This window comes from Ranitomeya variabilis, chromosome 4 (genome assembly GCF_051348905.1).
Source record: "Ranitomeya variabilis isolate aRanVar5 chromosome 4, aRanVar5.hap1, whole genome shotgun sequence".
Taxonomy (NCBI): Eukaryota; Metazoa; Chordata; class Amphibia; order Anura; family Dendrobatidae; genus Ranitomeya; species Ranitomeya variabilis.
Window position 1 is genome coordinate 49,855,827 of NC_135235.1, and position 23,978 is coordinate 49,879,804.

Here is a 23,978-nt window from a genome sequence, read left to right on the forward strand (position 1 = left end):
GACAGCAGCATAACACCCATGGTCCTGTGTCCCCCAATGAGGCGACAGAGTAAGAAAGTATTTTATATCTAATGTATCTCTTTGGCCTTGTCTCATTGGTTTATACCACACAGTCTTTTGAATTTTGGAACATTTAATATTTAAATGTGTAAAGTATAAAAATACGAATAAATTATATTTACTGGAATGGGACTGCATTGCAATGCAAGGCACAACCAGTGGACAAAAGCTCTGTACGCTGTTTTTATACGAACTACATTTTTATTCTTTTTTTTTCCCTAGAATTCTCCAAGCCGGTTGACTAGTTGCCACATAGAGTAAGCAAATTACTACAAGATCTGGGACATGTTTGTAATTATGTTTGTTGTTTTTATTGTTATTATTACAGTTTTATTATTATTAGTATGATCAGACTGTTGGTTTCCAGTGCTTGGTTGTAGGTACTGATGCCGTTAATCGAGCAGCCTGGTCTCATCTTGAATTTCCTGATTTATCTGTAGTCAAAGAAATAACAGAAGAAGGATTATACAGTATTTAGCGTAGTAACACAATATAATAACATCATCCCAACTTGTTTTATTGTTAGGCTAGGGTCACACAACGGTATTTTCACTCATCAAAGGCAATCGGGATGATTATGCTAATCACCCTTTGATCAGATTGTGATTCGATTTTCTCAGATTTTTCCCATCTCCTCCATTCTACCGGTCCATAAAAGTCAAACTGCACCGAAATGTCATCCAAGTGCAGTCCTATTTTTCCCATGGACTCCATAACTTGCGTGGTCTAGTAGGATCCGAATATCGGATACAAATTGAGAGAATGCTGCAAGTTTTTTTTTCCAGGGAAAACTGAAGGAGTGTATACTTCACCTAGGTTCTTGTCTTATACATTTTGAAGTTTCTTATCAACAAAACAAAACTCCCAAGATGACTACGGTATATTTCCCAGCTCTGTTTAGCCTAGATTTTTGGTAGAACTGTGGATTTCATCTGTAAAGCTGAGATGTGTTTTAAACTCCATAAGGCCATGGCCAATTTCCATTTTTTTCTCCTTTTATCTAAGAGCCATAACATTTTTATTTTTTAATCCATATAGCCGTATGAGCACTTCTTTTTTGCGGGATGAGTTGTACTTTTGAGTGACACTATTACATTTATCATGTAATGCACAGGAAAGCAAGGAAAATATTCCAATTGCATTAGAATTGCAGAAATGTAAAAAAGTGCAATTTCACAATTGTTTTTACTACGTTACTGGTAGAGCAAAGAATATGGAAAATCGACACGGCTTCCAAACCCTCAAATAAAATTCAGTGAAATCTGCGCTTATAAATCCGAATGCCCCCCTCTTTCTGAGCCCCACTTTGCCTAAACTACAGTGTTTGTTAATTGAGCTCTTCCCACTAGAATAATGCCAATTTTGGGGTGCATGTCTCCAGAAGCACAAGCCAGGTACAATGCATAGGGGTCGCTACAATATATGGGGGCTCTACACTGTATGGGGGGCACAATGTATGGGCACAAAACTGGTATATTTGCAGTTGTCCAGAAAAAAAAGCCAGGCTTGGATGTTATAAAAAAGTCGCTGCAATCATACATGAATTTATTGAGAGGTTCAATGCCTACAGTTAGTTCACTTTGGGTTTTTTTTTTTTTTTGCTGTTCTGATTTTTGAAAATGACACCCGCAAAATATTCCAAAAGGCAAATAGCGTGTCTTCCTTCTCAGCTCTGACGTGTGGCCAAACAGTAGTTTCTGGCAACATATGGGGCAGCACCGCGTTTGGGACAATTTGTGCAATAAACTGTGTGGTCCAGTTTCACCTATGAACTTTTGTGTAACTGACAAATCAAAAAATTACATTTTTCAGCCTTGGCAGGGCAGAGAAAAGTGCCCCTGCGCAGGAGCGCAATGGAGGACACTGAGGATGACACAGGACGCGTCATTCACATGAAGCAAGGAAGGAGGACGGCGATTGTAAGACAGGAGGCTCCACATCAAGGTACCAATTAGACTGGATCACACCATTAGTGAGCAAAAGGAAAGCAATTTTTTGGTGCCTTCCAGAGGTCATTGGGGACATGCATACAGCATACGAGAATGCTGTCACATAAGGAAGACTTACAGCTGCTGGCCATACTTTATATTGGGAAAACCAAGTGAAAGGTTCCCCCTAAGTAGGATTAGGGAGACATATAGCTGTCAGACACGTCTGATACCATTTATGTCTCACAAGAACAACGGACTGAAAATGTTGAAACCCAAACACGTCTGTCTCATCCTTCTTAACGCCAATGTTGGTTAGAATGTGCCCAATATTTGATTACAATTTAGTGAACCTGTATCCAATATTTGCTAATGAGGACTTATGTCCAGCTTTATATACATCTCATTATTTGCTGATCCAACCAAAAATTGTGGAAATCTGTAACTGAATCTATCTAAACCCAAATGTTGTTATAATTTTCCCCAAAATTTTGGATTCTGCTGCAGCTTCCCTGTTCTTCACATTAGTCTTTGGTTCCTCTGGCACTGAGATCCGTCATTGGTCCCACATAGATACAAGGGGGTGATGTACATCACTAATGTCAAAGACTTCCATACCCCCCATATGACCACTTGAGACCAATCATTGACTTCAGATATGGAACAACTAAAGATCTGCAGAAGCAGTGGAGGTGTAAGGACAGATGAGTCTCTAGGACAGGTGACTATAATGTGTTTTTTTTGTCAAAGCATAACAAATATCTTTTCATGGCAATAATTTACTTTTGATTCAGACCGATTTTTTCAGACTGAATCAAATGAATCTTGCCAAAATTAATTTTGGAAGATTGGCTAAACCCTATCTATTACATTTACAGTTGTGGCCAAAAGTATTCACACCCCTGCAATTCTGTCAGATAATACTCAGTTTCTTCCTGAATATGATTGCAATCACAAATTCTTTGGTATTATTATCTTCATTTAATTTGTCTTAAATGAAAAAACACAAAAGAGAATGAAGCAAAACATTGATCATTTCACACAAAACTCCAAAAAATGGGCCAGACAAAAGTATTGGCACCCTCAGCTTAATACTTGGTTGCACAACCTTTAGCCAAAATAACTGCGACCAACCGCTTCCGGTAGCCATCAATGAGTTTCTTACATTGCTCTGCTGGAATTTTAGACCATTCTTCTTTGGCAAACTGCTCCAGGTCCCTGATATTTGAAGGGTGCCTTCTCCAAACTGCCATTTTTAGATCTCTCCACAGGTGTTCTATGGGATTCAGGTCTGGATTCATTGCTGGCCACCTTAGAAGTCTCCAGTGCTTTCTCTCAAACCATTTTCTAGTGCTTTTTGAAGTGTGTTTTGGGTCATTGTCCTGCTGGAAGACCCATGACCTCTGAGGGAGACCCAGCTTTCTCACACTGGGCCCTACATTATGCTGCAAAATTTGTTGGTAGTCTTCAGACTTCATAATGCCATGCACACAGTCAAGCAGTCCAGTGCCAGAGGCAGCAAAGCAACCCCAAAACATCAGGGAACTTCCGCCATGTTTGATTATAGGAACTGTGTTCTTTTCTTTGAATGCCTCTTTTTTTCTCCTGTAAACTCTATGTTGATGCCTTTGTCCAAAAAGCTCTACTTTTGTCTCATCTAACCAGAGAACATTCTTCCAAAAGTTTTAGGCTTTTTCAGGTAAGTTTTGGCAAACTCCAGCCTGGCTTTTGTATGTCTCGGCGTAAGAAGTGGGGTCTTCCTGGGTCTCCTACCATACAGTCCCTTTTCATTCAGACGCCGACGGATAGTTGACACTGTTGTACCCTCGGACTGCAGGGCAGCTTGAACTTGTTTGGATGTTAGTCGAGGTTCTTTATCCAACATCCGCACAATCTTGCGTTGAAATCTCTTGTCAATTTTTCTTTTCTGTCCACATCTAGGGAGGTTAGCCACAGTGCCATGGGCTTTAAACTTCTTGATGACACTGCACACGGTAGACACAGGAACATTCAGGTCTTTGGAGATGGACTTGTAGCCTTGAGATTGCTCATGCTTCCTCACAATTTGGTTTCTCAAGTCCTCAGACAGCTCTTTGGTCTTCTTTCTTTTCTCCATGCTCAATGTGGTACACACAAGGACACAGGTTGAGTCAACTTTAATCCATGTCAACTGGCTGCAAGTGTGATTTAGTTATTGCCAACACCTGTTAGGTGCCACAGGTAAGTTACAGGTGCTGTTAATTACACAAATTAGAGAAGCATCACATGTTTTTCGAACAGTGCCAATACTTTTGTCCACCCCGTTTTTTATGTTTGGTGTGGAATTATATCCCATTTGGCTTTAGGACAATTCTTTTTGTGTTTTTTCATTTAAGACAAATTAAATGAAGATAATAATAACAAAGAATTTGTGTTTGCAATCATTTTCAGGAAGAGACTGAGTATTATCTGACAGAATTGCAGGGGTGTCAATACTTTTGGCCACAAATGTATACAGTGCATTTAGCCAAGACTCTTTATGGTCTGAGACATAAGAAGGAAGAAAAGTAAATTAGCAGGCAAGAAAAGAATAATTTTGTGTACACATACTGTAGAGATCCTATAGAATAGAGCATTTAAAAGTATGTAATCACTTACCATTACTGCAAGGGTGGTTGTAGTCTACAGTGGCCTGCTCATCTGAAAGACAAAGTAGCAGCATTATAAGGTAGTATTAAAGTATCAAATTTTTTATTCTCTCAATATGTTGCAGTCATCATATTATACAGCCCTGTGTAATTAAAATTGCTAATTTTGCTCTTCTACCCAAATAATTGTTCTCTTTTCCATTAGGTCTATGACATCATGTGATAAAAAACTGACCAGCTGAATCCTTCTAACCTCTACCTAAAAACAGGAAGTCTATTTTCTCTGCATGAGTCATCACTGCAAAGGTCCCTGGCAGGGATGGAAGGGGGATTGAGCAGTGTAAAAGCTGGATCAGGAGTTGAAGAGAGGGATGATAGATGCAGAGACATGAAAGAGACCTCCTCTTTCTACATAGAGCTTAGAAGGATTCAGCTAGTCAGTTTTTAATTATGTAATGTCATAGATCTAATGGAAAAGAGAATAATAAATTGGGTAGAAGGGTAAAATGAGCAATTGTAAGTACACAGTACTGTATAATATGATGATTGCATTTTGTTAAGAGGATAAAAACTTTGAAGGGAGTGCTTCTTTAAGCTTTCCAATAACAATCAGATACTAAGGTTAAACAGACACAGGTCCATCCAAGATTGACTAAAAGAAAGCAAAATGTCTATCCAAGCACGCAAATACAGCATAAGCTCAGGGATATAATAAAAGAATATAGAAATTAAGTATAGAAATAGCTCTAATTTAGCATCTTTGAAATTTTTTTTTACCAGTTTCATAGTAATCGTAGATTTTAGCTGTAGCTGGTTTTAGGTCCTTCACCTCAATGTCCTGTTCCACCATGAAGGAGAGATTGACTGGACTGTGATCAATCTATAAGAAGACAATAAAAACCTCAGTGAATCTGAAATTCATGAAAATAATCCAAAGATATCCACTTTACAAGAAAACTGCTAAAGATTAGTATTTATCATGGAGGAATCTGAGATGTTCATAGAAGTTGTCCATAGTTGGGGCATGGTCGTGCTTGGCTTTTTTTCACATTGAGGTCATTTTTGAAACATGGTAAGCTTTTAATAATAGAGGTTAGGACTGTCCCAATTAGGTACACCTTGGCGCTGGTGGAATGGCTTTATGCATTTTTTTTTTTTTTAAATCAAAATAGGGTTTACTAAGTACCCTATGTTACATATATGCACTATTGCTTTTTTAGTTACTTACAGCTAGGTATATTTTAATGTTTCTTCTACTTTAGGTTTTGTATGTTCATAGAAGAGAGAGAATAAGATGAAATATATAACTATGACTGATACAGACCTGGTCCAGGTGAAAAGTCACCAAGTCAGTCTGGATCTCACTTTTTTGTATTAACTTATCCTTCACCAGCTGTTGAGAGAAATGGGCATTAGAACTGGAACTGCAATAAAACAAGTAAATTCCAAACGTAAAATAACATACTATTATATTTAGAAATGAGAAAATCTTCTCCTGGCGATTTAACTCTGTCAAGGGCATCTTCATACATATCTTGTGGAAATGCAACCCACTACATACATTTTGGTATCCGGTTTTCAAAATTCTTAATTTCACCTGTAACCATTCGCTCCCTTGTCTGTCTGAAATTGGTCTCCTCTTTTTATTTCCTTCCAATATTCCGAGCCACTACATCATCATCCTCAAAGCCTTACTAGCTGCTGCCCACTGTATAATGAAACTACACTTCAAATCAGAAAAAAATTCCCTTTATTCATCAATAAATACAACGGAATCTCTAGACTGTAGGAAATTTCCCATTGGGAGATGCAAACCCATGACACATATCAGAGTCTTTGTAGTCCTTTGCTATCAAACAAGAACCTAATTTCCAGCCAGATATAGAATGGCATGACACACTCCAAGTCATCTTTCCTCCTGCCTCATTGACACTAACACAATTCCTATAATGTGGACCACACTATAAATCTGTGAGCTTCTGCCCACTTTATACTTCCATCTCTACAGCCTTGATTGACATGACACATGTCTCCTACTTCATCTACAGAGCAGATGCTTGCATAGCAGGGAACAAGAGCTGCACACTAAACTTCAGGAGGGCAAATTTCCAACGGATGAGAGAGGATCTTGGTGCAATTAACTGGGACGATATCCTGAGACACAAAAATACACAAAGAAAATGGGAGACGTTTATTAGCATCCTGGATAGGACCTGTGCACAGTATATACCGTATGGGAATAAACATACTAGAAATAGGAGGAAACCTATATGGCTAAATAGAGCTGTAAGGGGCGCAATAAGGGACAAAAAGAAAGCATTTAGAGAATTAAAGGAAGTAGGTAGTGAGGAGGCATTAAATAAATACAGAAAATTAAATAAATTCTGTAAAAAGCAAATCAAGGCAGCAAAGATTGAGACAGAGAGAGTAAAAATAATCCCAAAATATTCTTTAACTATATAAATAGTAAGAAACTAAAAAATGACAGTGTTGGCCCCCTTAAAAAAGGTCTGGGTGAAATGGTGGATGAGGATGAGGAAAAAGCCAATATGCTAAATGACTTTTTCATCAGTATTTACAAAAGAAAATCCCATGGCAGCCAATATGACTAGTGATAAAAATTCCCCATTAAATGTCACCTGCTTAACCCAGCAGGAAGTACGGCGGCGTCTAAAAATAACTAAAATTGACAAATCTCCGGGCCCGGATGGGATACACCCCCGAGTACTGCAGGAACTAAGTACAGTCATTGATAGACCATTATTTTTAATCTTTAAAGACTCCATAATAACAGGGTCTGTACCACAGGACTGGCGTATAGCAAATGTGGTGCCAATATTCAAAAAGGGGACAAAAACTGAACTCGGAAATTATAGGCCAGTAAGCTTAACCTCTACTGTGTGTAAAATCCTGGAGGGCATTCTAAGGGATGCTATGCTGGAGTATCTGAAGAGGAATAACCTCATGACCCAGTATCAGCACGGGTTTACTAGGGACCGCTCATGTCAGACTAATTTGATCAGCTTCTATGAAGAGGTAAGTTCCGGACTGGACCAAGGGAGCCCAGTGGATGTAGTATATATGGACTTTTCCAAAGCTTTTGATACGGTGCCACACAAAAGGTTGTTACATAAAATGAGAGTAATGGGGATAGGGGAAAATATGTGTAAGTGGGTTGAGAGCTGGCTCAGGGATAGGAAACAAAGGGTGGTTATTAATGGAGCACACTCTGACTGGGTCGCGGTTAGCAGTGGGGTACTACAGGGGTCAATATTGGGCCCTCTTCTTTTTAACATATTTATTAATGACCTTGTAGGGGGCATTCAGAGTAGAATTTCAATATTTGCAGATGACACTAAACTCTGCAGGGTAATCAATACAGGGGAGGACAATTTTATATTACAGGATGATTTATGTAAACTAGAAGCTTGGGCTGATAAATGGCAAATGAGCTTTAATGGGGATAAATGTAAGGTCATGCACTTGGGTAGAAGTAATAAGATGTATAACTATGTGCTTAATTCTAAAACTCTGGGCAAAACCGTCAATGAAAAAGACCTGGGTGTATGGGTGGATGACAAACTCATATTCAGTGGCCAGTGTCAGGCAGCTGCTACAAAGGCAAATAAAATAATGGGATGTATTAAAAGAGGCATAGATGCTCATGAGGAGAACATAATTTTACCTCTATACAAGTCACTAGTTCGACCACACTTAGAATACTGTGCACAGTTCTGGTCTCCGGTGTATAAGAAAGACATAGCTGAACTAGAGCGGGTGCAGAGAAGAGCGACCAAGGTTATTAGAGGACTGGGGGGTCTGCAATACCAAGATAGGTTATTACACTTGGGGCTATTTAGTTTGGAAAAACGAAGACTAAGGGGTGATCTTATGTTAATGTATAAATATATGAGGGGACAGTACAAAGACCTTTCTGATGATCTTTTTAATCATAGACCTGAGACAGGGACAAGGGGGCATCCTCTACGCCTGGAGGAAAGAAGGTTTAAGCATAATAACAGACGCGGATTCTTTACTGTAAGAGCAGTGAGACTGTGGAACTCTCTGCCGTATGATGTTGTAATGAGTGATTCATTAATTAAATTTAAGAGGGGACTGGATACCTTCCTGGAAAAGTATAAATATTACAGGGTATATATATTAGATTCCTTGATGAGGCGTTTATCCAGGGAACTAGTCTGATTGCCGCATGTGGGGTCGGGAAGGAATTTTTTTCCCCCATGGTGGAGTTACTCTTTGCCACATGGGTTTTTTTTGCCTTCCCCTGGATCAACATGTTAGGGCATGTTAGGTTAGGCTATGGGTTGAACTAGATGGACTTACAGTCTTCCTTCAACCTTAATAACTATGTAACATGTGCAATAGGCTTGTTGGATGACATTAGTTATGTCAATCAAAGCGGGATAGATGTCAATTGAAAGAGGGCAAAGGGGGTGCCTATTATGCCAACCCAAGCCAGGCCTGTCACTCGAAGCAAGAACTACCAAACTACAACTTGGCAACTATGGACACATCATACAAAGAAAGCTATCACTGGAGAACGACATCATGGTCAGAAGAAAAGAAGGAACAATGTGAAGAGGAAGACGAGCAACCAGATGACTTTATACTATCAAGATAATGACGAAGCCGACACAAAATGCGCATTGGGGCTGCACCGTGTGGATCTCCTGTCACTGCAATATGGGTAAGGGACCTTTATGATTGAGCTTGTACTTAGGCTGATGAAATATTTATGGATGTGATTTGTGTCATGGATCTTTACGTGTGGTACACTAATCAAGCTGCCTTATAGTGTTCCCTTATCCTATTTACTTATATAGCACTTGGCACTTTACTTCATATATTTTGCAGTGTTAGGCGGCCACATGGTTTGTGTCCATCTTGTTTTTCCTCACTGAGCATGATATGTGTTCTTGATGAATTCTCTATGTAATCTTAACCCCTTCATGACCCAGCCTATTTTGGCCTTAATGACCTTGCCATTTTTTGCAATTCTGACCAGTGTCCCTTTATGAGGTAATAACTCAGGAACGCTTCAACGGATCCTTGCGGTTCTGAGATTGTTTTTTCGTGACATATTGGGCTTCATGTTAGTGGTAAATTTAGGTCGATAATTTCTGAGTTTATTTGTGAAAAAAAACGGAAATTTGGCGAAAATTTTGAAAATTTCGCAATTTTCACATTTTGAATTTTTATTCTGTTAAACCAGAGAGTTATGTGACACAAAATAGTTAATAAATAACATTTCCCACATGTCTACTTTACATCAGCACAATTTTGGAAACAAATTTTTTTTTTGCTAGGAAGTTATAAGGGTTAAAATTTGACCAGTGATTTCTCATTTTTACAACAAAATTTACAAAACCATTTTTTTTTTAGGGACCACCTCACATTTGAAGTCATTTTGAGGGTTCTATATGGCTGAAAATACCCAAAAGTGACACCATTCTAAAAACTGCACCCCTCAAGGTGCTCAAAACCACATTCAAGTTTATTAACCCTTCAGGTGTTTCACAGCAGCAGAAGCAACATGGAGGGAAAAAATTAACATTTAACTTTTTAGTCACAAAAATGATCTTTTCGCAACAATTTTTTTATTTTCCCAAGGGTAAAAGGAGAAACTGGACCACGAATGTTGTTGTCCAATTTGTCCTGAGTACGCTGATACCTCATATGTGGGGGTAAACCACTGTTTGGGCGCACGGCAGGGCTCGGAAGGGAAGGAGCGCCATTTGACTTTTTGAATGAAAAATTGGCTCCAATCTTTAGCGGACACCATGTCGCGTTTGGAGAGCCCCTGTGTGCCTAAACATTGGAGCTCCCCCACAAGTGACCCCATTTTGCAAACTAGACCTCCCAAGGAACTAATCTAGATGTGTGGTGAGCACTTTGAACCCCCAAGTGCTTCACAGAAGTTTATAACGCAGAGCCATGAAAATAAAAAATTATTTTTCTTTCCTCAAAAATGATTTTTTAGCCCACAATTTTTTATTTTCCCAAGGGTAACAGGAAAAATTTGACCCCAAAAGTTGTTGTCCAGTTTCTCCTGAGTACGCTGATACCCCATATGTGGGGGTAAACCACTGTTTGGGCACATGCCGGGGCTCGGAAGGGAAGTAGTGACGATTTGGAATGCAGACTTTGATGGAATGGTCTGCGGGAATCATGTTACGTTTGCAGAGCCCCTGATGTGCCTAAACAGTAGAAAGTGACCCCATTTTGGAAACTAGACCCCCCAAGGAACTTATCTAGATGTGTGGTGAGCACGTTCAACCCCCAAATGCTTCACAGAAGTTTACAACGCAGATCCGTGAAAATAAAAAATCATTTTTCTTTCCTCAAAAAAGATGTTTTAGCAAGCAATTGTTTATTTTCACAAGGGTAACAGGAGAAATTGGACCCCAATATTTGTTGCCCAGTTTGTTGTGAATACGCTGGTACCCCATATGTGGGGGTAAACCACTGTTTGGGCGCACGTCAGGGCTTGGAAGGGAAGTAGTGACATTTGAAATGCAGACTTTGATGGAATGGTCTGCGGGCGTCACATTGCATTTGCAGAGCCCCTGATGTGCCTAAACAGTAGGAACTCCCCACAAGTGACCCCATTTTGGAAACTAGACCCCAAAAGGATCTTATCTAGATGTGTGGTGAGCACTTTCAACCCCCAAGTGCTTCACATAAGTTTATAACGTAGAGCCGTGAAAATAAAAAATAATTGTTCTTTCCTCAAAAATTATGTTTTAGCAAGTAATTTTTTATTTTTGCAAGGGTAACAGGAGAAAATGGACCCTAATAGTTGTTGCCCAGTTTGTCCTGAGTACGCTGGTATCCCATATGTGGGGGTAAACCAATGTTTGGGCGCACGTCGGGGCTTGGAAGGGAGGGCGCACCATTTGACTTTTTGAACGCAAGATTGGCTGGAATCAATGGTGGCGCCATGTTGCGTTTGGAGACCCCTGATGTGCCTAAACAGTGGAAACCCCTCAATTCTAACTTCAACACTAACCCCAACACACCCCTAACCCTAATCCCAACTGTAGCCATAACCCTAATCACAACCCTAACCCCAACACACCCCTAACCACAACCCTAACCCCAACACACCCGTAACCCTAATTCCAACCCTAACCCTAATCCTAACCCTAATCCCAACCCTACCCACAACTGTAACCCCAACAAAACCCTAACCCTATCCTTAACCCTAACCACAAGCCTAATCTTAACCCCATTTCCAACCCTAGCCCTAATTCCAACCCTAAGGGTACCGTCTCACATAACGATTTACCAACGATCACGACCAGCGATACGACCTGGCCGTGATCGTTGGAAAGTCGTTGTGTGGTCGCTGGGGAGCTGTCACACAGACCGCTCTCCAGCGACCAACGATGCCAAGGTCCCGGGTAACCAGGGTAAACATCGGGTTACTAAGCGCAGGGCCGTGCTTAGTAACCCGATGTTTACCGTGGTTACCAGTGTAAAAGTAAAAAACAAACAAACCGTACATACTCACATTTCGGTGTCCTTCAGGTCCCTTGCCGTCTGCTTCCCGCTCTGACTGAGTGCCGCCGTACAGTGAGAGCAGAGCGCAGCGGTGACGTCACTGCTGTGCTGTGCTCTCACTTTCCGGCCGGCAGACAGTCAGAGCGGGAAGCAGACGGCAAGGGACCTGAAGGACACCGAAATGTGAGTATGTACGTTTTTTTTTTTTGTTTTCACTTTTACGCTGGTAACCACGGTAAACATCGGGTTACTAAGCGCGGCCCTGCGCTTAGTAACCCGATGTTTACCCTGGTTACAAGCGAACGCATCGCTGGATCGCTGTCACACACAACGATCCAGCGATGACAGCGGGAGATCCAGCGACGAAAGAAAGTTCCAAACGATCTGCTACGACGTACGATTCTCAGCAGGGTCCCTGATCGCTGCTGCGTGTCAGACACAGCGATATCGTATGGATATCGCTGGAACGTCACGGATCGTACCGTCGTAGCGACATAAGTGCCACTGTGAGACGGTACCCTAACTCTAATTCCAACCCTAAGGCTATGTGCCCACTTTGCGGATTCGTGTGAGATTTTTCCGCACCATTTTTGAAAAATCCGCAGGTAAAAGGCACTGCGTTTTACCTGCGGATTTACAGCGGATTTCCAGTGTTTTTTTGTGCGGATTTCACCTGCGGATTCCTATTGAGGAACAGGTGTAAAACGCTGCGGAATCCGCACAAAATTGACATGCTGCGGAAAATACAACACAGCGTTTCCGCACGGAATTTTCCGCACCATGGGCACAGCGGATTTGGTTTTCCATAGGTGTACATGGTACTGTAAACCTAATGGAAAACTGCTACGAATTCGCAGCGGCCAATCCGCTGCGGATCCGCGGCCAATCCGCTGCGGATCCGCGGCCAATCCGCTGCGGATTCGCAGCCAAATCCGCACTGTGTGCACATGCCCTACCCCTACCCCTAATTCTAACCCTAACCTTAGTAGAAAAAGAAAAAAAAAATATTTTATTTATTTTTATTATTGTCCCTACCTATGGGGGTGATAAAGGGGGGTCATTTACTTTTTTTTATTTTGATCACTGTGATAGGCTATATCGCAGTGATCAAAATACATCTGAAACTAATCTGCCAGCCGGCAGATTCGGCGGGCGCAGTGCGCATGCGCCCGCCATTTTGGAAGATGGCGGTGCCCATGGAGAAGCCGGACGGACACCGGGAGGCCCGGTAAGTATGAAGGGGGGTGATCGGATCACGGTGGGGGGGGGGGACCGGAGCACGGGGGGAGCGGACAGGAGGACGGAGGAGCGGACAGGACGACTTAGGGGGGCGGACCACGTAACGGAGCACTGGGGGGGGGGAGATCGGTGGGTGTGGGGGGGGACAGATTAGGTTTTCCAGCCATGGCCGATGATATTGCAGCATCGGCCATGGCTGGATTGTAATATTTCACTGTTTTTTGGGGTGAAATATTACAAATCGCTCTGATTGGCTGTTGAAAGTGAAACTGCCAATCAGAGCGATCGTAGCCACGAGGGGGTGAAGCCACCCCCCCTGGGCTGAAGCACCACTCCCCCTGTTCCTGCAGATCGGGTGAAATTGGAGTTAACCCTTTCACCCGATCTGCAGGAGCACGATCCCTCCATGACGCATACGCTGCGTCACAGGTCGGATTGGCACCGACTTTCATGACGCAGCGTATGCATCAAAGGTCGAGAAGGGGTTCATTGTCTGATGTAATCTTGTAATAAATTTATATTTATCTTTTCACCATTTTGGATCTGTACTCCATTTTTCTGGTTAGACGTATCACGATAATGGGTGGAAAAGACCGTGGTTGGCCTATCAAGATCGATCTTCCCACAGATCGTTCATCCATCAAGTTGCTATAACTTGAGATCAAGCCGAAAGCCATTAAAAAATAAACAGTCTGAATACATCCATCAAACTGCTGTATTGTCATGACTCTGTTGTTGGGTGTCACAGGACCAGGGGCTCCTTCACAGTTCCCAAAGCTAGGGGCACCCTAGATCACCCTGTTCCTGGATTACTACTGATGGTGAAGAAGCCGGGGCTTTGTACCTTGCCTTAGCTCCTGGATCCGCCCTTTGTCTGTACCCTTCCCCCCCAGAGAAGACAGGAGTAGCAGTGTACCGTAATATGAAGAGGGATAAAGGAAAATACCAATCATACAAATATACACACATAAACAACAAAGGTAAACACCGTACCAATCATACAAATATACACACATAAACAACAAAGGTAAACACCGGAGAGTGCAGGATGGGGTTAAACCAAAGTAGGAGAAGAATGGGAATTATCACACACTCAAAACCTAGCAACGGTCACAGATAAATCCACCAAATGCCTTCTCCAATAACAACCACCAACAACCTCCAGGCATGCAGCATAAGCTATTTCTGACAATGAGTGCTATCCAGGACCCAGTTTATATAGGAGATGGCTGTGGATAACAGTGCACAGCTGAGAGCCTTAATGATGGAAAGCTTCCAGGAGCTCTTAACTGAGCAGATGAACCCATGCACTGCTAAAAGAAATTTACGTAATTTAATATGACAGTGAAGTGCTTCTAATCTGTCCAGGAATAGGAGAAATCAGATCCTTCAGTATTCTGGCTCCTCTCTGTCGTGGTAAACCCATGACATGGGTGCTGATTAGCATATGGTGTGGGACAAATAAAAATGTAATTCTTTTTGGTATGCAGGAAGCTATGATCTTAGAAAGAAAAACCTGGTGTCAAGAAGATACAGCGACAGAAAGGGGCCAGAAGATTGCAGTGTCTGGTCACATGATTTCCTGCACTGATTAGATTTGCTTCACCTTCCTAATAAGCAGTGCAGTTTTTTCCGTGCTGTTATTGCAAAGGTTAATCAGTTTAGCTGATCTCCTAGAGCTCTCCATCCTGAATTACCTCAGCTGTCCTGTGTTGGCCACTCCCCTCTGCTCACCACTGGCTCTTGGGAATTGCCAGTGAAAGTTCTATATCCTGGTTAAGTGTTGGAGTAGTAAGTAAGTGTTTGGAGTTGGCTGTTGGAAAGTGTACAGGAGATTTCTGTTTGGAGTTAGTTTGCAAGCTTATCCTCATCCTCTCCTATTTGGTTTATCCTACCTTTTCCTCCCTTGTGTTCCACTCTGTTGTTTTGTGAGATTTTTGTATGATTGTAGTTTCCTTTCATCCCTGTCTATCTTGCCTTGTCTGTCTGGTTAGTGTAATCCTACACCCTTCAGCCTCACATCTCCCTGAGTGGGAGAGGGAACAGATAAGTTTTAATATTTTAATATGGGAGCATAGCGAGGTATGTGATACCGGCATCTTCATCTTCCGGGGTAATCTGGGTGACAGGGGTAGACTAGGGTGCTCCCTAGTTCTAGTGATCAAGTAGGCACGCACGGTCCCTAGTCACTACGTGACACCAGGCGACATGTTCCATTTACGTTTTATGGATATACTATGATTAAAATCACAAAATCAGGGGGGCGTGGCTATGTAGCTGGAGCGGGCAGACGCACTTAGCTGGAGCTCCTAACATCCTGCTATTATCCGGGCACATTAACCCCCTTAAAAGGGGAACAATTACTACCTACGGTTCTCCTGAGGCACCGGGAGGCGAGCGGCTGCAGCGGGTGGTGCCCTGAGGCTGGAAGACGGCTTGGGACCCGAGGGAACCTGTGAGTGCAGCGGGACACACGAGGCGGCGGCCATCTTTGTGGGCGCGCGCCCAGAAGATTACAGAGCGGCGCAACTCTTAACAGCACCGCTGGGACTTCAACGTACCTGGGCGGCTCTGCAGCATAATCCGGCGGCACCGGGGATCTGAGGAGGGGATCGGCGGTACCGGAGAGAGGCGGCAGACACTCTGCAGGTGCGCACTCAGACAGGAGGAGCTGCTGCACTAAAGTTTTATCCGGACAGCGCGTCAGGAGAGGTGACTGTTACTAGCATTCATTATATAGTGGGGACTATCGGTGTGTGCCCTGAAATACTGGCCCCGGTCTTCCCCCCAGTTTGAATACATCTCCCTCTGTCGGCGCTAAAGATTTGGAGGGCTTGGCACCCCTCCTTGCTGCTGTATCCGTGGGGCTGTGACCCTTCTCCTCCTCCCTGGTGCACTGAGTTTACTTACTTCAACTGATTAGACATTGCTGCATATAATCTGACCCACTGTGATCTGGGGTATCCTGCCTGTCTTGTGACTCCTCGCAACCACCATTTTACCTTCCACCTCAAAGAGTCATGCAGCACTCAAAGGGTTCGGCAACTGCCGAAAAATTGAAAAAATATGCCAGAGAAGAGCCCCCTGAGGGTGGTCGGAACCTTAGAAACAGCTCCTCATCAACGCCACGTAAGGGCCGTCCATCAGATAGTAATGAGGAGGGGGTACAGGATGAATTAACCCTTAAGCGCGCCTCTGAACAATTAATGCAAGCTATCTCCTTGACCAGATCTGCTCTTACAGAAAAGATAGAGGACGTGCACACTGAGGTGGGGCGCCTAAGACATGATATGCAAAAAATGGGTGGTCGCATTACGGAGGTGGAAACAAGAGTCTCCCAGATGGAGGATGTAATTCCCCCTATGGAGGCCAAATTGACAAAGGTGGCTGGCTCCATTAATGCTTGGAAACAGAAGGCAGATGATCTGGAAAATAGACTACGCCGAAATAACATCCGGATTGTTGGTCTACCAGAGCGTTCTGAGGGCCAACACCCTGAAGAATTTTTGGAAGACTGGCTAAAATCCTCCTTGGGGGGTGAATTCTCCTCAACTTTCTCTGTGGAGAGAGCCCACAGAGTTCCTACGAGACCCAATCCCCCCGGAGCCCCCCCGAGGCCTCTCTTGGCGCGCCTTCTCAACGGTAAAGATAGAGACGCTATCCTGCGTCTAGCAAGGCAGAAAAGCCCTATTAAATTTCACAATACTACCATTTCAATCTTCCCGGATTTTTCGGTGGAGCTTCAGAAACAAAGGGCACGTTTTATCGATATAAAGAAACAACTCAGAGATCGCAATGTCATATATTCCATGATATACCCTGCTAGGTTGCGAGTGGTCTATGAGGGTACCTCTGTGTTTTTTACTGACCCAGGAGAGGCGGTTGAATGGCTGCGAACCCATGGTGCGGCCAATGCAAAATAATTCTAAAATATTTGTGCCATTAATTACAAAATGGAGCTTCCAAGGAAGGCGTCGAATTTATCAACAATATTGGACGCTGATTTCAGTGAGGATATCCCCGTTTTTTCTTGTCAATAGGAGTATGGGACTTCACTCCTACACTGTTTGGTTTTTTTATACACTGTTTTTATCATATAGTTTTGTTCAAACTTGTTCTACAAAAAATTGCTGCCAAGGAGATGTGTTTTTCCACTGTATATCAGGAATATGTTGGTGTAACAATGCTTATAATATGCAACTAAGAAGGTATGGCATCTAGTCTTACATGGTTGACCTGGAATGTGAGAGGCCTGGGATCACCACGAAAAAGAGTTAAAGTATTTTCCCAGATAAAGCGCTATCACCCGCATATAGTCACTCTGGTTGAAACACACTTGACAAGAGATTCGGCCCGTTATGTCCAGAAACCATGGGTACAGTGGTCTGTCCACACGAGCTACTCTAGAGGGGTCTCGTTGTTAATCCATAAGGATATTAGATGGGAGGTTGGAGAGGTACGGAGGGACACTGAAGGACGTTTTATTTTTGTACATGCATGGATTGATTTGAAGGAATATGTTATTATTTGTATATATAATCCCCCCCCTGCTAGTTTGTCCATCATAAAAAAGGCACTGGGATTTACTTTAAACTACCCGGATGCATATATTGTGTGCATGGGCGATTTTAATCTGGTTATGGATGAGGGCCTTGACAGACTTAGACTTGAAGATGGGGCTCCAGGGGTGACTCTCGGCCGATCTCGTTTATCCACATTCATGGAGGGCAGTGGCTGGTTGGATTTATGGAGGGCACAATACCCAGATAAAAAAGAATACACCTGTCATTCGTCGGTCCGGCGCACTTTATCTCGCCTGGATTATATCTTTGGCTCCAGCAATCTGGCAATTTGGGTGGAGGAGGTACAACATGGGAATAGAGGTATTTCAGACCACAGCCCAGTAATCCTTAAACTTAACTTTGGTCAGAGGAGGCAGGAGAGGGTTTGGAAACTAAATCCATTCTGGTTAAAACTGATTGGTCCCAATGATAGAACTCTAGAACAACTAGACTGTTTCATAACATCCGATCCAGAGCCGCAAAATATAAATATGTTTTGGGACGCTCTTAAAGCGTTCATGAGAGGTTGCCTGACGTCTACAATCTCCTACATTAAACGGAAAACCTCTCGTGAAGATGATGAGATGGAAAAATGACTGAGGGACTCAGAAAAGGCCTATATCGCTAATCAGACCAGTGTGAACAGGGCAGAGTGGTTGTTATCTCACAGGTTACATGCACAATATGTTGATACTAAATCCAAACGTAAACTTTTTTCACTCGACAAACTTACTTTGAACTGGGGAATCAATCAAGCAAACTATTAGCCTTCATGGTACGACAACACAATACATCAAATACTATACTTAAAATTCGGAACCCAGATGGTATAATAGTGACCTCCACGAGTGACATACTTCAATGCTTTCAGGAATATTATAAAAAGCTATACCGTTCTCAAGGGGACCTTAATACGTTGGACTGTCTGGGTTACTTGTCAGATATTGAATTTCCTGTGTTGAGCTCTACACAACAAGCTTATTTAGATGCAGATTTTACCTTGGAGGAAATTAACACTGCTATAGCGGACATGGCCTCTGGGAAGGCACCAGGCCCCGACGGGTTCCCCATAGAATTATATAGGCAATATCGTGACCACCTGGTACCGAGTCTTTTGAAGGTGTTCCAGGGAATTTGGAAGGGAGGAGGTTCTTTGCCAGACTCTTTTTATGATGCAAATATTATAGTTTTAAAAAAGGAAGGTAAGGACCCCCTGGAATGTGGATCATACCGCCCTATATCACTGGTAAATGTTGACTATAAAATTTTCACTAAAATACTAGCCACTAGATTGAATGCAGTAATATTAGATATAATACACCCAGACCAGACTGGATTTATGCCTGGCAAAAATACATCTATTAATATTAGGAGGGTCCAGTCGGTAACACAATATAGCTCATTAAAATTGGAAAACAGATGGGCTTTGGCCTCGCTAGACGCGGCCAAGGCGTTTGATTCCCTTGAATGGTCCTTTTTAAATGCATGTCTGCAGAAATATAATTTCGGCCCCAAATTTCAAAAATGGATTAGCGCAATATATATGAAACCTAAAGCCCGGATAATAATCAATAATTCCAGGTCAGATGCTTTCCCCCTAATGAGAGGGACCCGGCAGGGTTGCCCCCTTTCGCCGGCCCTTTTTGCCCTTGCTATCGAAGCACTAGCGACACGTATGAGATCTGCCCCGTCTATTAAAGGTATTAAAATAGCTAACCGTGTAGAGACTGTTGGCCTGTATGCAGATGACATGGTAGTTTTTATGGATGATGTGGAAGAGACACTGCCACAGGTGATTTCCATCATAAATAAATTTAGTGGGTACTCCGGATTATATATAAATTGGGATAAGTCCTCCTTGATGTCTCTCTCCCATGCTTCGGCTGATCACCTTGAGAAGCTATCACCATTACCAGTAGTGTCCCACTTTAAATATTTGGGAATAAATATACCTAGATGTAGCAAACTGGATTTACAGCTTAATGTTCTGCCATTATTAGATCTAGTCAAATATAAATTTACGGTATGGGAAAAATTGCCATTGTCTGTCTCTGGCCGTATAAATTTGATTAAAATGATACTACTTCCGAAACTCAACTATTCCCTTCAGCACAGTGCAGTTTCTGTCCCCAGATCCTTTTTTTCAAACCTGAATTCCTTAATATCATCTTTTGTGTGGGGGAAATCTAGACCTAAACTTAAACTGTCTACTCTGCACAGATCCAAACAGATGGGGGGTGTAGCGTTACCTAATTTTTTTCTGTATTACTTAGCCGGACAATTAAGGGCACTGAGTGCGTGGATGCCTGGGGGTCATCTTCCAAATTCGGAAAGTCATCTGGCCCATGCCGCAAAAACAGAGTGTTTACTGGGTTTTTTGGAAATAGACAAACCCAATACCCCTAAATTGTTACCTCTCCTTCGCCTAGCGAGGTCGGTTTGGCGTCAGGGGAAAAAGGTCGTTCACTTTGAAAATATTATAGCCGAAATGCCATTGTGGAACAACGAGTGTCTCCGGGAGCTGTTAGATCACCCATCTACCCTATTTTGGATCTCACATGGGATTGCTTCCATTAATAATTTATATGAACAGGGTGTGTTGATGTCTTTTGAACAGCTACGAGTTAAATGTGATATTCCAAGATCCCAATTTTTTCGTTATTTGCAACTTAGATCTGCGTTACAATCATATATACGCAGAATGGGGTCTATGTCAATAATATCATCCCTTCCGTTAATAGGGATCCTCAAATCACAGGGGCCCCGAGGTCTCATATCCACTCTATACACACATCTGTTGTCCGTGGGTGCGGATTCTGAGGTATTGCCGGTTAAAGGGAAATGGAAGCTTTTAATTCCAGATCTTCAGGATGAGGACTGGGAATTGATTTTAGAGTCCCCATCCAAGGTATCTCCCTCGGCTAATAATAAAATGATCCAACTATATATAATACATCAAGCTTATCTAACCCCGTCGCGGCTATTTAAGATGGGTAGGAGTGGTTCTTCGGAATGTTTGAGATGCCATACAGAGGAAGCGGATTTTCTACACATGATCTGGGGCTGTCCAATCATTCAATCCTTTTGGAAGGAGGTGACATCCTTACTGTCCTCTCTAGTGCATACTTCTGTCCCTTTAGATCCGTTAACATGTTTATTCGGAGTACTTGATGAAGAAATATGGGGGCACCATGTACAAATTCTTCTGAGAGAAACACTTTTTTTTAGCAAGGAAAATAATAGCTTTAAGATGGATGGGGAACAGTAATCCGTCACTCAGAGCATGGGTCGATCTGGTGAACTCGGTAATACCTTTTGAACGCACGCTATACCAGAACAGAGGTTGTATGGGAAAATTTGATAAGATCTGGGATATATGGAACTCATCGTACCACACCATGTCGTCACGTGATGGATAGCCTAGCTTTCCTACATTAAATGACAAAATTTCCATTGGTCACCGCCTCTTTTCGATGTTTAAAATATATGTTTGTTACAGTGGACTTTAGTTTCTACCTTTCCTTTTGGCAGCAAGATGATTGAGTTTTAAGAAAAAAAAAAGAGTTCAAAGTTTTATTGTAGATTCCTTGGGTGTACTGTAATGCTTTAACATTTCTGTGAACGAAGCTATGTAACTTTTTGTGTATTACGATGACTGGAATCATACTTGTTTACCAGTTCGGTTACAATATCTTGTGCACCTTGTTGTGGTTTTTTTTTGTTGTTTATGTTTAATAAACGAGTTTAAAAAAAAAAAAAAAAAAATCACAAAATCATTTCTCCTCACTTAAAAAATAATTTTCTTTGTTGTATACTGTTAAAGCTCAGAGCTCTGACCAGAAGAGTGAAATTAGAAGCTCTTGAGGTCCCAGCATTAAAGCTGTAACACGGTCACCCACGTACTATGTGTCATTTATAATTCTGGTTTCTCAGGATGCTAAGGTCTCTTTGTGTTAGGGTTATGGCTCCAACTTTAGCTCTCAATATAGTTACTCCTCTGGTTCTCTCAGTCATAGTTTTTGAATACCCTGATTTTAGTGCATGACCATAAATGCTCACAAAGAATAGATTCAAGTCACCTCTATACTACAGTTCTACAATTTTGTTTCTACTGCAGAGGCTGTGATTCCAGTAACTTACTTTTTGTATTGTGTTTTTTACTGGAATGTATCCAGACAACATCTTGACTTCAAGGACGGCCATGTTGGATTTCTCTCTGGTACCAGTATATCTGTGTGAATGAAAACAAGGACATGATGTACACATCTATAAAGTTGTTATTGGTTGCATTCCATATTGGCCAAAATAAGAGAAATATTGACAGCTTTGAGAGTGCTAGTATTCAGTCTGACATACTCTTTTTTAAAGAATTTGCTTAGTAAGCTCATTGGTCAGTATTAGAAATTTCCAAGCATGATATGAAAAAGAACAAGAATAACGAAATTAAAGAGGAAAAATAACTCACGCGGCAGTGATGAGAAGTTCAAATTTAGTCACAGGATCTTGGAGACATTCTCCTTGTGAAGATGATTTTACACTTAATGAGAAGGCGGCTGGACCTTTTGGAGGAGGAACATTGTGCCTTAAGACCGCCTGTGATTTAAAGAAGTAATATCACATCAAATATTAAATCAGTCAATGGGATTTAGAACAGATGCAATATTTTACCAGGCAACACACAGGGCTCAATATTACACTGCAACAGGAGCAGACACGAACAGAAACAGCTGCCTGTGCAAGAAATGTAAATGGACCCTTTGCAGTCCAATAACTCGTCATTCTACCCCAGGAGCCACAAGTGCAGCTGCACCGGTAGCACTAATGGTATATCCATCCCAATGAATAAAACACATAGGGGCCAAGTCATCAAGACTGACGTGGCGCATACTTGCGTTACCCCGGTCATGTTGCAGCACGGGGTGCCAAATGTATTAACGGCACATGGCACTTAAGAAATTTGTGGTTCGTTCTGTGTGTTTCCATCTGCAGCACCAAAAATACATTTCTAGCTTAGAAAACTCCGGCACTTTTGATGAATTGGATAGGCAAGCTGGGCTATACAATCTCTGCCCCGGCTCCTCCTATTTTGGTCTAGCTGATTGCAAAATGGCATGTAAAATCCAAAAGTTGCAAAATAGTTGTATAACTACGCATTGTGCAAAAATTGTGTGATTTTTCAAAGCTTTTATGCCATTTTTGTGAATAGGCGCCATACTGTCAGTCCTTGAAACATCATACTTAGTTGAAGGATTTAATTGCTGACCTCTTAGGAATTGCAAAGATGATAGATGAAGCTACATTGTGGATGGAAATGATAGATATGACTAGTGTGGTTCTTGGCTCTGAATCTAAAAATGAGTTTATATAGTCATAGGGAATCCTGAATCTTTAATTTTATTTTATTGTAAAAGTGATGGTAAAAAGTTGAATATAGTAAATAAAATAAAAAGTATACAATACAAATTTCCATAAACATGTTTTATATAATGTTACATGAGACTTTATGCTTTTATATGACAGATTGTAATATTCCAGAACATAAGTGACATAAAAAGTATGAGCAGGCAATCCTCAGTTATGTTTTTGTAATATACAGTATGATAAACTTTTATCTTTCTTTGGAATATATGTTCACTAGCTATTGAACCCGTTCTACGCCCGGGTGGCGAGCATTTATATTGGTATATGGTCACCATCCTGTCATGTGCTGCTCCATCCTGCGTCCCCATCCTGTCATGTGCTGCTCCATCCTGCGTCCCCATCCTGTCATGTGCTGCTCCATCCTGCGTCCCCATCCTGTCATGTGCTCCTCCATCCTGCACCCCCATCCTGTCATGTGCTCCTCCATCCTGCACCCCCATCCTGTCATGTGCTGCTCAATCCTTCGTCCCCATCCTGTCATGTGCTCCCATCCTGCGCCCCCATCCTACACCCCCATCCTGTCATGTGTGTGCCCCCATTCTGTCATGTGCTGCTCCATCCTGCGTCCCCATCCTGTCATGTTCTGCTCCATCCTGCGGCCCAATCCTGTCGTGCTG

At 42.2% G+C, this 23,978-nt stretch overlaps 1 protein-coding gene across 1 annotated transcript; it reads right to left on the bottom strand.

Annotated features, from left to right (window-relative positions):
• Positions 1-241: 241 nt before the first annotated feature.
• Positions 242-22,549, bottom strand: LOC143769706 (murinoglobulin-2-like). Its single transcript, XM_077258492.1, has 6 exons — positions 22,406-22,549; positions 22,081-22,171; positions 5,940-6,008; positions 5,393-5,495; positions 4,626-4,667; positions 242-494 (listed from the first exon to the last, which is right to left on the bottom strand). Exons 2-6 carry the CDS (start codon positions 22,141-22,143, stop codon positions 472-474), a joined length of 300 nt encoding a protein of 99 aa, XP_077114607.1. The 5' UTR covers positions 22,144-22,171; positions 22,406-22,549; the 3' UTR covers positions 242-471.
• Between the last annotated feature and the right edge of the window lie 1,429 nt (positions 22,550-23,978).

Coding starts and splice junctions, on each gene's coding strand:
- LOC143769706 (XM_077258492.1), bottom strand. CDS start 22,143: ATGGCCGTCCTTGAAGTCAAGATGTTGTCTGGATACATTCCAGTAAAA. Junction 4,668..5,392: donor CTACGATTACTATGAAACTG/GTAAAAAAAAAT, acceptor TTTGTCTTTCAG/ATGAGCAGGCCACTGTAGAC. Junction 495..4,625: donor CAACCACCCTTGCAGTAATG/GTAAGTGATTAC, acceptor CTTTGACTACAG/ATAAATCAGGAAATTCAAGA.